At 59.6% G+C, this 15,459-nt stretch overlaps 1 protein-coding gene across 2 annotated transcripts in view; it reads left to right on the forward strand.

The window, feature by feature from the left end:
• The window catches only part of PHACTR3 (phosphatase and actin regulator 3), a 110,097-nt gene that overhangs the window by 83,722 nt on the left and 10,916 nt on the right, over positions 1–15,459 (forward strand). For both annotated transcript variants that reach the window (XM_037059996.1, XM_037059997.1), the window contains one exon: positions 2,093–2,246. In XM_037059996.1, coding sequence (XP_036915891.1) covers positions 2,093–2,246 — 154 coding nt within the window. The remainder of the gene's footprint in view (positions 1–2,092; positions 2,247–15,459) is intronic.

The following is a 15,459-nucleotide window of genomic DNA, read 5'->3' on the forward strand; positions in this document are numbered from 1 at the left end:
TGCACTTTTCTACACATCACTTTTCTCAACATCGAGACTGTCCTTTTGTCCCCAAGAACAGGCCACTGTCTCCCTAGGCGACACAATTCGGGTGGTGCTGGTGCCCCACCATTTAGCAGCCCCTCGTGCTGGGTTTCCAGGTGGTTTCAGTTCCTACTGCCAGAGACGAGGCTGGGTGCTCAGTGCCCGCCCCCTTTGCTCTGGGCGGCGGACTCCTGGAAGAGGGATTTCTGGGTCAAAAGACCAGGCGACATGCTGTTGGGGGGCTTCAGGAGGGAGGCTTGCTGGCCGCCTGCGGTCTGGGCAGAAGGGCAGCCCAGCAGCCTGTTTCTCAGGGCCCCACCCGCCCAGCACCCAGCATCCTGCTCGGGAAGGCGTGCTCGTGTGGGCGAACCCCGTCAGGCTTTAGGAAGATGCACCGCTCAAGTTCAGGGAAAGCTCTCGTTTTACGTGATCTGTCTGGGAGTTTGCTTTTCTGACTTTAAAGTAGCAAAACCCCATGAGTCCTGGTGCCTGGGCAGAAAGACCTGACTTATGTTCGTCGTGGGCCTACTGTGTGCCCGGCCGTGCTCACGGATGCTGTGCGATGAGCAGAGGAGGGCTTGCCCCGCACCCAGCTTTCCCGGGGAGTGAATCCCCAGTCCCACCTAGGAGCTGGTGGTGAAAGGGCAAACCTCCCAGTTGGTACAAGGAGCCGGAAACAGGCACACAGGGGAGGGGGCTCGCTCAGAGCAGGGGCGCTCGAGCCCCACTGGGCGTGGTTTCCTGGGGACACACCGCAGCTCTGGGAGTGGTGGCCCCTTCCTGCCGGAAGCTGAGCCTGTGCCATCACAGGGGCGGTCCCGAGACCCGGGATGTGCCCTGGACTCTCACACGCCGCCGTAGCTTTCCGTGCCCCCCGCATGAGCAGCCAGGATCTGCTGACGATGCGGCCCCGGAGGCTCCTCACAGTTCTGGGAACACAGGCTCCGGACCCACGTGGAGCGGGTCGAACAGATGCCGCAGTCGCTGCTGAGCTGGTTTCTGGAACCACTTTCTTTTCCATTTAAAACAAGTTCAACTCAAAATTCAAGCCTCAGCAGAGTCCAGCTTCTTGGGTCTTTATCCCAAACTTCTGCTCTGTCGTGTGACTAGACTCATTTTTTACTTTGTGTGTTTCCATCTCCCACCAAGAAGCTGACTTTCTTCCGTGCGTCCCTCGTACCTCGGCAGCCCCACCCTCACAAACCCGAAGTCAGGTGTCTGGGGCGGGGGCGGGGGGCCCGGGGGACAGTGGGACTGCTGCTCAGGGAGCTCCGATACCGGAACCCCAGTTGCTGGCACACAGATGGAGGACGGTTTTCCACCTGTGAAGCAGCCACACTGGGGGCCCCTCTCAGTCAGCTAACGCTCTGCCCCCAGATCTTACTTGCGCCCAGACTTCAGCCCACTGGTGCTGGGCAAGGTGGCCTCATGGACCCTGAGTCAACACCCCCCCTCCAGTCTTCACGCAGCAGCAGTCATAAGCAACCTCTGCCGACACTGACCTTGCACCCAAGAGCAGGCTGCGCCTGACCTTAGTCTCCAGGAGGAGACAGAATAAACTAACGAGACTGAGTGGGTGGGGCAGTGCTGATGGGGGCGGAGCCAGTAGCGGGCGTGGTGGAGATGGGAGGCCCTGTGGGGCCGCCCATTTGGGGAACTGGTCCAAGGTAAGCCCCATGGTTCAGCCATCCGGGCTGAGGACACACGGGCACAGACCGAGGTGGGACGTCCTAGGAATGGACGGACCTACCTGGGCATAGGGCAGCGGGGAGGGCTTACCAAGGGTAAAATGACTAAGTTGTGATCCAGATGTGGATGCTTTTGAAGGAAAAACGGGTGGTCTTAGTAGTCCACACCGGGGCATTTGGTGTCAGCCAGCACTGTCCCCGGACACCTGGGCCATGTGGTCAACCCCCAGCCATGGACCATGGGAGACAGTGCCATCACCGTCCCCTGGAGGTCAGCGCAAGCTGGCAGCACCCCCTCCAGCAGGGGGTAGCTGCTGCATGAGCCAGCGCCTCCCTAACGCCTGTCTCCTTGCTGCCCCCTCCCCTCCCTGCTCCCCCAGGAACTCTGCCCAGGAAGTGCAAGAAGGAGCTGCTGGCCGTGCGGCTGAGGAACCGGCCCAGCAAGCAGGAGCTGGAGGAGCGGAACATCTTCCCCAGGAGGACGGATGAGGAGCGGCAGGAGATCCGGCAGCAGATCGAGATGAGGCTGTCCAAGTGAGTGGTCACCCGGCCCCGCACCGTCTCCTCGTCCCCAGGTTCTGCACACAGTGCCCCTGGCGGTTTCTCAGCCTCGCCACTCTCCACACGTGGGGCCTTTGACCTGGGGTCGTCCCAGGTGCCGTCACGTGTGGCTGCACCCTCGGTCTCTACTCACTACGTCCCCGTGATGACCCAGACCACGCCCAGAGGGTGCCTTGTGCCCCCAGTGGAGAACGAGGTTCTGGGAGTCAAGCAATTGCCCGAAAAGGGAAGGAATATGGCAAAGTGGGGAGGGTGTGCCTTGTTGGGGGAGGGGCGGGGCAGTGTCCCTGTCTGCCAGGACAAGGTGGTTTTCCCACGAGACTGAGCATCCCATGTCGCCATGTTTCCTGAGTGCTGGGGAAAAGCTGGAATCCTGCGGGGGGCACGTTCCGTGCAGCTGGGCAGGAAACTGGGCTTGCCAGCGAGCGCCCTCTGCTCACAGCCCCCAAGGGCTCCCGAGGTGGCCCCCGCGCCCCCTGGGCTGGAGGCCCATGTGCAGTGGGACAGGACAGCATGTGGTGTGTGTGCCCCCCAGTGCCGAGGTCAGCTGGGACGCAGTCGTGTGTCCCCCACACAGGACACCTGGCGGTGAGTGGGTGGGGCGGGGGTATGAAGATGGGGCAGGTTTGATGCTGGACGAGGCTCTGGGTTGCACTGAAGACCCAGAGCAGAGGAGTCCGGAGCTCCCGGCCCGTGGTTCTCTCATTTGTAAAGGGGTGCCGACTCTCCCACGGTCACTGCATTTCAGGGGTGTCTGGTGTGGGCGGTGCGTGGCAGGCTCACGCCTTGCGCAGACACACACAGCTGGTCACCGCTCATAGACAGGTCTTCAAGGGGCCTTCCTGCCTGAGCTCTGCGTGGCGAGGCCACCTGCGGTGCAGATTGCTGTCTGGGGGCCCATGGTAGCCAGCGACTCCTGAAGTGCCCCAGGGCTCCCCAAGACTAAGGTCCGCCCCCACAGGTGGTATCTTTCTGAGGCCCCTGGAGAGAATGGTCTGGACCAGCATTTTCTAAAGTGGTGACACGTGTGAGGTGTCAGTCAGCAAACTCTCCGTGGCCAGTGAAGTCTGGATGCCCTTGCACGGGTGGGGCCTTCGCCCCAGACTTGGCGGAGGCCTGCCACGACAGTGCCCGCAGTGCTCTGCAGGAGGCGGAGGGGCCTCGGTGAGGCCACCTTCCCTGGGCGTCTCGGGAGCATCTCTGGGCTCCCATGAGGCCTGGCCCCCGCTGACACTTAGTTCCTTTTCCCCTCAAGTTTTTGCTTCTGTGGTAAAATGAACATTCTCATGCTGTCGTCCTTACTGGAGTGTTCCCCAGGGCCCCCTCCTGGTGGGAACGGTGTCGCGGAGCGTGCCACCACACTCAGGCGTGGGGAAGTGGCTCTTTGAGGTGATGGCGCTGGCTGGCGTTTCCGCTGCCCGAGCCGTCATGCACGCCCGCCTGTCTCAGTGCCTTGCAGCCAGTGTCCCTGACACGTGTGCACCTGCCTAAGGTTCAGTTTGTCCTTTCTCATGTGTGGAGAGATGGAACGTCTTCTCCAGGGTTTGTGAGCCTTTGGTCTCCTCTCCTCGCCGCCTCTACCTGCAGTTCTTCGTGGTGATGACTGCGGAGCTCGCTCGGAGCTGTGTCTCTGAACCCTCTCCCGGTGTCATGGGTCGCACGGCCCTGCCTATGGGAGGCCTGGACTCCTGTGTTTTCTACGCTTGCCTTGAGTGTGCAGAGTTGGTCATTTTTAAGGTCGTGGGTTACCAACTGTGCACTTTAGGCATCAGCAGACTTCTGCTGTGAGGGGCCAGGTGTGACTGTGGGTGGCTTTGTGGATGTGTGTCTCCTGTAACTATGTGGCTCTGCTGTCCTGGCACTGCCACGGCCACAGGTGGGACGGGACGCGAGGAAGGCCTGCCGTGAGGAACTGTGCCAGTAAAACTTTGTCAGGAGCACAGTGCACTGAGCCCGTGTCACAGCACACGGCTCCTGCTGTCTTTGCCGTGTTGGAGAAATCCCCTGCCCTGCATAGGGGAAAGAACCTGGTGCAGTTGCTGCTGCGGTTGCCTTCCCACGATGCTAGTGGGCGATGGCTTTCTGTTCGACAGAGAAACCAAGCTCTCCTTTAAAGTGGTGGTCAGTGAGTTAAGGGACGAATAGTAAGTCGTCTGCAACAATATCTGCAGTTAAACATAGAAGGAAGCCGTGGCGGCACTGGGAGCACAGGAATCTGGGGACCCCAGCCAGCCTGTGGGCGCAGTGGGTGGAGCCAGGAGGCAGCACGGAGGGCCTCAGTTTCCTCCGTCACCCCCCCCCCCCCCCCCCCCCCGCCCCCCNTTCTCCGCCCCCCCCCCCCCCCGACTGGGACCAACTGTGTACCTCGGCTAGGGAGCAGCAGCTGCTTCCGGGGCGTCTGGCTCCGTGTTTGCACGTGGAGACGCAGCCCCGTCAGACACCAAGCGCCATGAGACATAGGCCCGGTGGTGAGGCCTCCTGCCCCGTTGGGCTTTGGGCTTTCCCCTCGGAAGTGGTTTAATTGGGTCCCTTTGTCTTCGTTCTGCCTCCTTTCTGGAGATTCCTCCGCCACCACTGGCTGAGTGAGGCAGTCTCTGGTTGCCACGGCAACATACCCTTTCCCTCGTGTCTTGAGGGTCGTTAATGTTTTTGTTTTATTTTCAGGCCCTTAAAATTCTGTCACTGGGTACTCCCGGGGCCTTTCTGGTCACAGTGCTCCGCGTGCCCCCAACCCACCCCCATGACACCCTTCATGCTGGACCTGGGGGCCCAGGAGAGGGTCACCTTCAGTGCATACTTCTGACCCCTTCACCTTTTCTCTCACCCCCACCTCCCACCTGGCAACTGCCGGAATGTTCTGAGTCTACGAGTCAGTTTCTGTTGCTCATTTTGTCTTGGACTCCACATATTAGTGACGTCACACATCACTTGTCTTTCTCTGACTTATTTCACTTCCCAGGACGCCCTCTAGGTCCACCATGCTGGTGCAGAAGGCAAGATTCCTTCTTTTTTCGGCCGAGCGTGCACCCGTCCAGCCCTCACATGCTGGCGATGAGCACGGGGTGCCCACGTCTTTTCAGATTCATCGTTTGGGTGTCTTCGAAAGAACGCCCGGAAGTGGGATTGCTGGGTGCTTGAGAGTTCTGTTTTTGATTCCTTGAGGGCCCTCCATGCTGTGAGGAAACGCAGCATTAACCAGGGGTTAAGAGATTTGCCCAGGTCACTCGGCCGGGAGAGGTGCGTGGCAGCCCCTGGAGCACCACCTGGCCTCAGGTGCAGAGTTTGGGCAGGGACACCCCCACCCCCCACATTTATCTTGGTCGCAGCTCTGCATTTCTCGTACTGATTTAGCTTCCTCAGGGTGCCTTCAGACCTCCAGCCAGTATGCCTGGCCCCCGGGGGCAAGGTGCTCCATGCCTGTGCAAGGCGGTGGCCAGAAATGATGACTATGTCCCCAGCGTGGAGCCCTGGGGAGCTGGTGCAGATGGGCAGACAGATGTTCCCAGCTGAGCTCAGGCTTCGGGAAGCACGGGCTGGCGGCTAACCAGTCACACAGCTAACCCAGCTGTGTGACTCTGCAAACACTGTGGTCCTCGAATCTCCCTTCCGGTGGCTGAATGGGGACTGTGATTGAACCCTCCTGCCCAGGGCCCTTTGCGAGGTGCCAGTTGGTCCCAGTGAGAGCACATGAGAGGATGTGCCCGGCCAGAAGTGCACAGGGACGGGGCTGTTGCTGTGCTGGTCTCGGCCAGGCCCCCCAGGTGGTCCAGCCATCCCTGTGCAGGGTGGAGGCTCTGCAGCGACCTCAGCAGGGATGGAGGGGGCTGCTCTGGGAACAGCTCTGGGGCAGGGGTTCGGGGTCCAGGCACTGGTGGGCTCCCGTGGTCCGTGGTGATAGGAGGGTCGGAGAGGGCAGGGTGGTGGTGACTCGAGGCTGGTGTGTGATTTGCCTGGAGACAGAGGAGGGAGGGGCCGGCCCTGCCTGACGCTCAGACCTTCTGTTAACTCTCCCTGGGGGTGTCCTCCTCTCTGGGGTCTGGTGGCATCTCGAGGAGGTGATTAATGTTCAGGAGTGGCCTTCAGGAACGGGTATTTCGCATGTCAGCACAGGCGTGCGGGGACGCTCCAGCCTGTCCCTTCCTTGTACATTCTGTTCTGCATCTGGAACGGGCTGCCGAGCTCCGGCCGGCATGCCTACGCCAGTTCCCCGGGGAAAGGGTTGTGGGCTGCTGCCCCGCCCCCACTCCCCCACTCCCCCACTGAGGCTGCCTGAATCTGTGGTTCTAGGAGACCTGCCACTTTGCTGGGCGGGACCGGGACTGGCTCCCGGGCATCGGGCTCCGTTCTTCTTCCAGCTGAAGCTTCGAGAGAAGCTTGGCCGTGGAGCCGGGGTCTCAGTCCTGTGGACCCAGAGTCTGGAAAATAGAGACCTTTTTCAATGGCCAGAAAGGGAGTCACGCCTTCGGGAACTGTTGGGGTTCACGGCCAGGGGGATGGGTTGGCACGCTGACCGCTGGCCACCACCCTCCCCTGCCCAGCCTGTGCTTGACGGGGTCCCCGCTGGTGCAGGGTGACTCCAACCCAGTCCCGCAGGCCTTTTCCCGGTCCGGGCCAGAGCAGCGTGGCTGGTCATCGCGGTCGTCACTGACGGTTGCAGTGTCTCCAGTGTGCCGCCCCTGCTGAGTGCTCCTCCCCACCCCACTTTCCAGATGGGGAGACCTCCGCAGCTGGGGGTTGCCTCCCGTGTTCATACAGCAGGAGACGCGTGGCGGGTCTCTGGAGCCTCTGGTCGTCTGATCCGGGCCCGTTCCCACACCGACCCTGCACCCACCTCGCCAGGGAGCTGGTGCAGACACAGATCCCATCACCCACTCGCACTCGCGTGGGGGAATCTGAACTTCATAGAGCTTTGCCCGCCTGCGTGTGGCTGCCCACATGGTGCTGCCCTGGGCAGCCCCGTGCAGGACCTTGGAAGGCTGTTCTCTGAGGCTTGAGGCTCTAAACAATCCCTGCTTCTGCTTAACAGTGGCCCATCAGCCTCTCTAGAGCGTACACTTGGTAATTCATTGGGTTTCACTTCCGCTTTGGCCACCAGGAGGCTCAGAGCCCAGGGTGCAGCCGCCGTGGCAACTGTTGCGTTGTTTGCGGTGTCTGCCTACGTTTGACGTTGGGTTGGGTGCCCTTTGCCTCAGTTTTTTCAACTTTGTTTTCTGCATACAGAGTATATTTTTCATATGTCATACCTATTTTAACGGCAGCCTTTTTAAAATATATGAGGTTTTCCCACATAATCCAGTACTTTTTACACAGTCAGAGTTGTGTATCCATTTGTACAATTTTGGAAGACTTTCATTACCCCCAGAAGAAGCCCCTCACCCCTTATTTGTTTCCCTGGACCCTGAGAAGTGCCCAGGTCACATGGGGGTGCCTGCAGTTATGGTCTCCAGGACAGAGGGGACATTCCACCCAAGGCCTGTCCCAAAGGTAGGTTTCCAGGTGTCCCCGTTGTCATCTCCCTCAGTATCCTCATCGTCTTCATTGCGAATGGTGACGTCTAGTCTCTAATGTATAGGAAGCACCAGGAAACCTGTTCCCCGGGAGTGGCGGCCACCTCTCAGGTCAGGAGCCTCACGAGAGTCCTGCTGGACAGAAAGGGAGGCCCGATGGCAGTGGGCACTCAGGGTAGGGCCGGGCAGCGGTGACCTGCTTCAGTGTGGAGGGGCCGCCCCTCCTGGCCAGCGCGGGCAACATGTCTGGCTCTCTGGATGCCGAGGTCCCAGGAGCAAAGATGACTTGTGTTCAGTGGCTTCTTTTGTGAAGAGGCACATTCTACCTGACTTGCTTCCCCAGGCTTCAGGGGCGTCCGGCGGTGACCAGGGCTTCAGGTTCTCTGCTTAGAAACCTCAAGGCGCACGGAGGTCAGGTGCGTTCCATCCAGACAAACCCGCACCCTGGGAACCAGCTTGGTGCCACCTGCCTGCTGTCGCTGTGGTGAGGGGCCTGCCCGTGACTGTGCCACAATCCCTAGGGTCAGAATGGGCACCGGGATTCTCAGGGCACTGTGCAGAGTTCGTTACAACAATGCAGAAGGCATTCATGGGGCAGGGCTGTGTGCGGGCCTGGGGGACATAGTGTGGAGGGGCCCTTCGTGCTGGCCGAGGCAGGTGAGGCCAGCAGCGTCCTGGACGGACAGTGTGGGTCCTGCATGTCCGCTTTCAGAGGGAGGGAGCTAAGCACAGGGAACAGCACTTCCAACACGGGAAGAACCGGGCGGAATCTAAGCCTCGGGGGCACAAATACAAGCCTCCGTCTTCGGGTGTGCAGGGAGGGAGAGCCTCGGGCAGGCCCCGTGGTCCCTGCGGGGTGTGTTCAGAGCGAGCCCACGTCCTCATGTCTGCACACGGGCTCCGCTGCTGTTTGTTTTCCTTGGTTGCTCGGGAGTCTGTCCAGGAAGGTATAGCTGGTTTCATAAGACGCAAGGGACTGTCCACCTCCGTTCGGTGTCAGTAAACGTGACCCCCAACCCCAGGGAGCAGGTGGCCTGAAGGCTTTGCAGGTCACCTGCTGGGCATGGTGGCCTAAGTGCCTCCGGATGAGTCACTGGACCTGAGCGTCTTGTACACGGGGCATGTGCCGCCCGCTGGCTCGGCTGGTGGCAGGGACTGAGGGTGCCAGCTCTGTCCTACCCGGCTCAGGGCTGCTCCTGTCTTCATAGCGATGCTAACACAGAGCTCCCGGACGATGACCAGACTGGCCTTATGTGCCAGGGGCGGCACTTTGGCCTGCAGTCACTCAAGCCGGAGGTGTAAATGCTCAGAGAGCCTAGCTTGGATGGGCAGTCACACAGCTAGTAGTCGGACCCAGGCTTGCTGGACCTGGAGTCACCCTACTTCATGGGATAGTTGTAGACAGGCCTGGCATGCTGGTTCCACAGTCATGGAGGACTCAGGCTCCTTCCGCTCCCTGCTCAGTTATCCTCCATGGTCCAGCATGGCTGCAAGAGCACCAGGCATCACATTCAAGTCCCAAAGCTGCGTGCATCTCAGCTGAGGCAGCACTTCAGAAAGGCTCTCCCCAGAAGCTCTTCAGTGCATCTCCACTTGCAGCTCCTTGGGCGACCGTCTGAGGTGGCCGAGGGCTGAACTGAGTGCAGACGGCTTTCTGGTGCCACTCACAGAGCCTGAGGTTGGCTGGGGACTAGCAGTCTCTGATCCTGTTGCATGCAGATGGATTTCGGTAATGAACAGATTGAAGGCCTGAGACAGGGATGGGCAAAGGTGGGCGAGTGAGTGAAACACAGTCCTGTTGGGAGTGGTAATTTCTGTGGAGGTGGCCACGTGGGGAGACCAGGGGCCCGTCGTCCTGGCCGTCCAGTGCTGGGCCCAGGGCAAGCTTGGCGCAGGGGACAGGAAGCAGGAAAGTGGGGGAGGGTAACTTTGAGCACCCCCAGGGCAGTGTGGGCAGCTGGCTGTCCCCTCCTCAGTGATAACCCCCGTGATGACGTTTCAGTTTGACAGACACGTCTGAGCCACATCTGTGTGCCATGGTGGGGGTGGTCAAGCCAGAAGATGTGTGACTTACACGGGTACAGGTGGCATGTTGGGGTGGACATAGGACGTGCTCCTAGCAGGCCACGGCACGCAGGTGCGGCTGGGGCCCTGGGTTTCTTCCAGGGGTCACCAGCCGGCCCTCACCGGGCTGGTGCAGCTCAGCTGCCCCTCAATGGCGCCCGCAGCAGTCCGTGTCCTTCACTGGTCGTTGGTGGGTAGGTGATGCTGTTTCCTCCTCTGAAATCGAGGGCAGGTGGAGTCCCTCTGAGCCTCAGCATCTCATCCTCTCATCCTCTAGAGTCTGCCTGCTCACTCCAGGGCCATTTGCCTGTGGAAGTGACCGTGAATTTACCAGTGTGCACTAACCCGTTTATCAGGCTGATGCCATGGGCCCTGTTTGGGGCTGAGCCTGACACCTGGAGGGGCCACTGTCCCCTCAGGGATGCGGGGCACTCCCCCCCCACTTCTCCACAGGTGGCCCTAGGGGGTTAATCAGAGCCAGGGAAAAGGAGTTGTAAAGGTGCTATGTCCCCGCATCCAGACACTTTGTACCAAGGCCCAACAGCTGTCTCCTGGGCCGTGGTCGGGCGTCTCCCTGCGGGAGTGTCCTTGTGCGCAGCGCCGTGGGGCCTCCACTGCAGTTCCCGGTGGTTTCCGGTGTCGGCCCGTTGAGACGAGTGAGGCTGGAAAGGCTCGTGGAGGCCGTCTGTGCCACGCCTTCCGGAGTCGGCAGGTGCCCCGAGTTTCTCGTCCCCACGGGCCCACAGCGGTGTTTCAGCCTCTTGCCCCGAGTGGCTCCAAAGCATCCCCCTTCGTTCCCGTAGAAACAACTTTCTCTCTTCACGTCCGTTGTAAATCACTGGACAGACATGCAGAAGCTTTCCCTGAATCACTCATCACGGGACAGGTGCCCCCGGGGCACACAGGCTAGGGAACGGAGGGCCCTGTCCCCTTCCAGTGGGGACAGACGGGGCTGCCTGCCGAGTGTGGTGGGCGGGCTCAGTGTCTGGGGCCTGGGCCCCTGGTGAGCCTGGGGTCCCAAGAGCGCGACCACTTGAGAGGGCTTCTCCCGTGGTGTCGTCCTTGGCGTTGTCCTCGTTCACAGGGGAGGGGCTGGGCTGTGTGGGTCAGACACCGGAGAGCCGGAGCCAGTGGGCGGGGCTGAGAGATGTACCCCAGGCACAGGCTTAGGCAACTTTGGGAGCAGTCCATGGGCCGGGCCCTCAGAACAGGCTGGAGCCCTCAGGCCATGACACGGAGGCCTCAAAACAGAATATACACAGTTGCGAGCAAATACCCCAGAGGAGTTGGTTACTTCAGGTACAGTGGTCAGGTGGGCTTCCTGGAGGAGGAAGCGTTGAGGCTGAGTCATGGGAAGGTCTGGGGAACAGCCCTCCAGCCAAAGGGAACAGCATATGTGAGAGCCCTGAGGTAGGACTAGGGTCAGCGGGGCAGCGGGATGAAAGGAAACCGGGGGAGGAGGCAGGCCCTCAGAGCAGCATGGGCTGGGCTGTGGGGGGGGGCAGCGGATTTTCTGCCCGTGCCCTAGTCCCACCAGAGCCAGGGCCTTGCTGAGTGTCCCTGCCCTGCAGTGACAGAGGCTGCAGCCCAGCCTGGGCCACTGTGGTGGTTCTTTCTTGCTGGGCTGGGCAGCTGGGACCCGGGGAGGCCGAGCAGGGACAGTGAGAACCGCCCCACCCCTGCCCCGCCCGGGGCCTTTTCTGTAAAGGCTCTGCAGCCTGGCTGCCTCTCTCCGTCTGTCCAGCAGGGTCCTTCCCCAGCGCTGCCCTGACCCCGGCCTCACGCTGCCAGGCACGGGTTGTGCTGGTCCTCAGGCAGGCTGGCTTGCTCTCCCTCCCACCCCACACATGCCTGGGTGTCCCTCCCGCACCCTGCCTTCCTCCTTCAAAGCCAGCGGAGAGGGCCGGGCCCCAGGGTGCAAATCTCCTCTGCCCACTGAACTAAGCGGAGAGAGAAAGTGCTTCTCTGCGGGTAGCTGCGTGTCTGGTCCTGAAAGCCAGCGGCCAGGTCTCCCTCTCGTGGGGTCGCCCTTTTGGCCCGGGGGACCCACTGTGCGGCCTGCAGACCCGGGCTGGCCCCAGCAGAGCAGGCAGGGGCTCGGTGGCGGGTGGGCAGCACCCAGGTATAGCAGGCGTACACGGGTCCTGCAGCTCCGGCCCTGAGCCTGCAACGTTGTCTCCTGCTCCCAGGCACACACAGGGGCTGCTGCCCTGGAGTGGTGGGCGGGGTAAAGCCAGCCCCCTGACCCGTCCCCTTCTGGGGGTGAGCCAGAACTCTGCCCCCAGGGCGTTTCGTGGGTGCTGCTGGGGCCAGACACCATCCTGGACACCAGGAAGCCCCCAGGCAGTGATAGAGGAAGGGACACTGCCCAAGCCCCGGGGGTGTCCCAAAGGAGGCGAGGTGGCTGCCCTGGAGCCCAGAGTCAGAGCCCACTCCCCCGTGGCCTCAGCAAACCTGAGGCGGAGGCGCAGCCGTCACCGTAACAGGGATTCGGTGCTTCGGGGGCAGGCCTGGAGGTGCCCCCTCCCCAGGTGGCGATCAGTGATCCTCCCTTGGGCCCAGGCTGGTGCGATGCCCCTGGGCACGGCCCCCAGCGCAGGTGCCTGTGGGGCCCACAGCAGCTGTCACCTGGTTTACTTGCAGCCTGCCCAAGAATCACTGGTTCCAGGAGTGGCTCCCCGAAGCAGACTTTCTCAGAGCTTGTGCACGACCGGTAGGGGGACCCCTGGGCCTGAGCCCCCCACCTCCCACCCCAACTCTTCCCATCCCCAACCCTCACCTTGGTAGCTGGTGGTGTCATGGGGATTGTCTGTATAGCTGGGAGCATTTGGCACCTTCACCACGTCACCCGAACCCTGCTGTCTGAACAGGCGCGTGTCACCTGCTTTGAGCAGCTCGCCTTCCTGCTGGTGCTGCGGGGTTTGAGAAGTGAGGAGGGTGGGCCCCAGAGCCCCAGGGGAGGGGCTCTGCGATGGAACTGCTGTCATGGGGCGGGGGGGGGGGGGTGCACAGCTGGGGACCCCTGCATTGGAGCCTGGTGTCTGTGCCCCAGGGGGACAGTGTGAGTAGCTTGGTGTGAGGGCCACAGTGTTTTGGGAGGGGTCCCTGTGGACTCATGGGCCTTGGATGTTGTCCTGAGTTTGGTGGGGACCCCAAGTTTGGGCTCACCCTGGGAGTCGGGGTCGGGTCCCAGAAAGGCCAGCCTGCTGCTGGGGGGCTGGTGGGAGGGTCTGGGGGGCAGTGGCTGCACTCTCCGAGGCTGTCCCAGGCGGCCAGGTGGGAAGTGGGTCACCAGGGTCAGGAAACGGACAGAGAGGGAGCCGGACGTAGGAGGCGTGGCCTGTGGGGGTGAGGATGCAAAGGGCCGCCCAGTGGCCTGGGGCAAGGGCGGGGCAGAGGCGGAGCCTCTGGGAGGAGCGGTGTGTGCCTGCGGAGCACCTGGGGCCGCCCACTGCTGGGACGGCTGCCCTGGTGTGGGGTCTGCAGCCCACCCCTCCTGCGTGAGCCTTCAACAGGCTGCCGTCTGTCCTTGGGGGCAATGGCAGAACAAAGGGGGCTATGGTTTGGTTTGGGGAACACTGCTGGTCCCCACTGTACACTAGCCCTGTCCACTCCACTCCTAGCTTGCAGTCCATGTGAATGGCAGGAGAGGCACTGTTGAGTAGCCCTGGCGGGGCCACCCCTGGGGAATCCTCGCTGACTCAAAGCTGGTGGTGCAGTGGGACGGCGTTCCCAGGAGGAAGCTCCTGAAATAGCTGGGCGTCCCCGTGGGCGTGGAGCTGCCTGGCCTACAGGAGGGCGGCCCGCCTGCCTTGCGTGCTGGCTGAGTTGCAGGGAGCAGATGGACGGTGAGGTATGTGTTACATGTTTAGTCTAACGTGCGCGCATCTGGAGTTCTCAGTGTGCTTAGGCTCGAACTGGGAGCCGCCCTTCGTCCAGAACGTGGTGGCAGCCGTGGCCTCCTCATGGCCAGGGGTGCCTGCCCTTCTCATTTGCTGGGACAAGGCCCCTGGCCTGCCCCTGGCCTGCCCCTGGCCTGCCCCTGGCTTCTGGTGGCCAGTTCTGCTCCACTCTTGCTTGGGTTGCAACCTGGAGGGTCTACAGCGAGCTTCCGAGGGAGACCCAGGCCCTCCCCTCCCCACCCCTGCCCTCCCCTCCCCTCCCCTCCCCACCCCTCCCCACCCCTGCCCTCCCCTCCCCTCCCCTCCCCTCCCCACTTCCGCGAAGATCGGAAGAGCGTCGTGAGTAAAACAGAAGAAAGAACATAGAAATCACCTCATCTGAAAATTGCAAGCCAATAAAACTAATCTTTATTTTCCAGGAATGCTACATAGTTGAAAAATTATAAAATCAAGCAAGAAAATAATTATGCCCAAATATCTAGCATTGTTATACCTAGTATTTATCAAGTGCTCACTATGTTTCATACTTTTTATATAAGTGTTCACTTAAGAAAATTTAATTCACATAATATATTAAAACCAGGCACACAAAGATATATTGGTTATAGAATACTATATCTAGTATATTACCCTTTGTGTTTGAACATTGGATACACACATAAGTGCTCATATTCATATGTACGCTATATAGACATGGTGTGTACACAATGTTAGTAACAGTCATGCTTCTGAATTATGGAATCCGAGTGTCAGAAGTGTGTGGCCAGGGAATTTTTCTTCATTTCATGCTTTCCTATACTACTTGCATTTTTGACATAGGTCATATATTTTACATTAGGAGTATTTTTAAAAAATGAAACTGGATTTAATAATTTCAGTATAAGGAAAAGACATACCCACCTTTGTGGCTATATCCTCAGGGCAGGTTTCTCACAGTGAAAAAGAAAAATCCCTGAGCATTTTCTATTTCTGGCATAAGGAAAGAAGAACTAATAGGAAAACAAGATACCAAAACCTAATGGCAGGTGGAATAGTAGCAATCTGATATTATATACAATCAGACCAATTCTCTAATTGGCTGGATAATATGGAGTTTTAATGACTACGTGAGTATTGTCTCTTTCACCCTACCTGCTGTACTGTCCAACTATGTTCATTAAAGAATTGTGACCTGCAGGCTCAGCTTAGTCAGCCCTGAAACGATGAGATCTGAGCCTGTTAAGAGAGGTCTGGACGTAAGAGTGCTGATCGTGAAGGTGAAAGGTATCTACAGGCATACTCAGGTGCCTTTTCCCTGCTGACTTTCTACCCTGTGGCACCACTTTGCTTGAATGCCCTTCAGTTCTTGCCACTGGCACTCAAACTGCACTCCATCCCCAGATGCAGCTAAAGTTGGGTTGAATTGTGAACCTGATCCATCATCTAGTTGTCAGGATCTCCTTTCCTCCAAGGCTAAAGTCTTTGTGCTGTATTTTTAGCACAGACTAACAGCTTACTAGCCATGCTGTGGCACCATTATCCAGAAATCTCCGTGACCTGCTATTGTCATAGCCCTTTGGAACTGAATACTCTGAGAATGATCCTAACTCGAGTTTCTTTAATAATGTGAACAGTAAGTCTTCCTGGAGAGGAAGAAGGCCTGAGGTGTGGGTAGAAAGAATCCATCTTTTTCTTAGTTTGTTTTTCCTTTTATACTCCTTCAGCCCAATCAAA

The sequence above is a fragment of the Sturnira hondurensis genome, unplaced genomic scaffold (genome assembly GCF_014824575.4).
Source record: "Sturnira hondurensis isolate 20B ecotype Veracruz unplaced genomic scaffold, ASM1482457v3 Scaffold0011378, whole genome shotgun sequence".
NCBI classification, from domain to species: Eukaryota; Metazoa; Chordata; class Mammalia; order Chiroptera; family Phyllostomidae; genus Sturnira; species Sturnira hondurensis.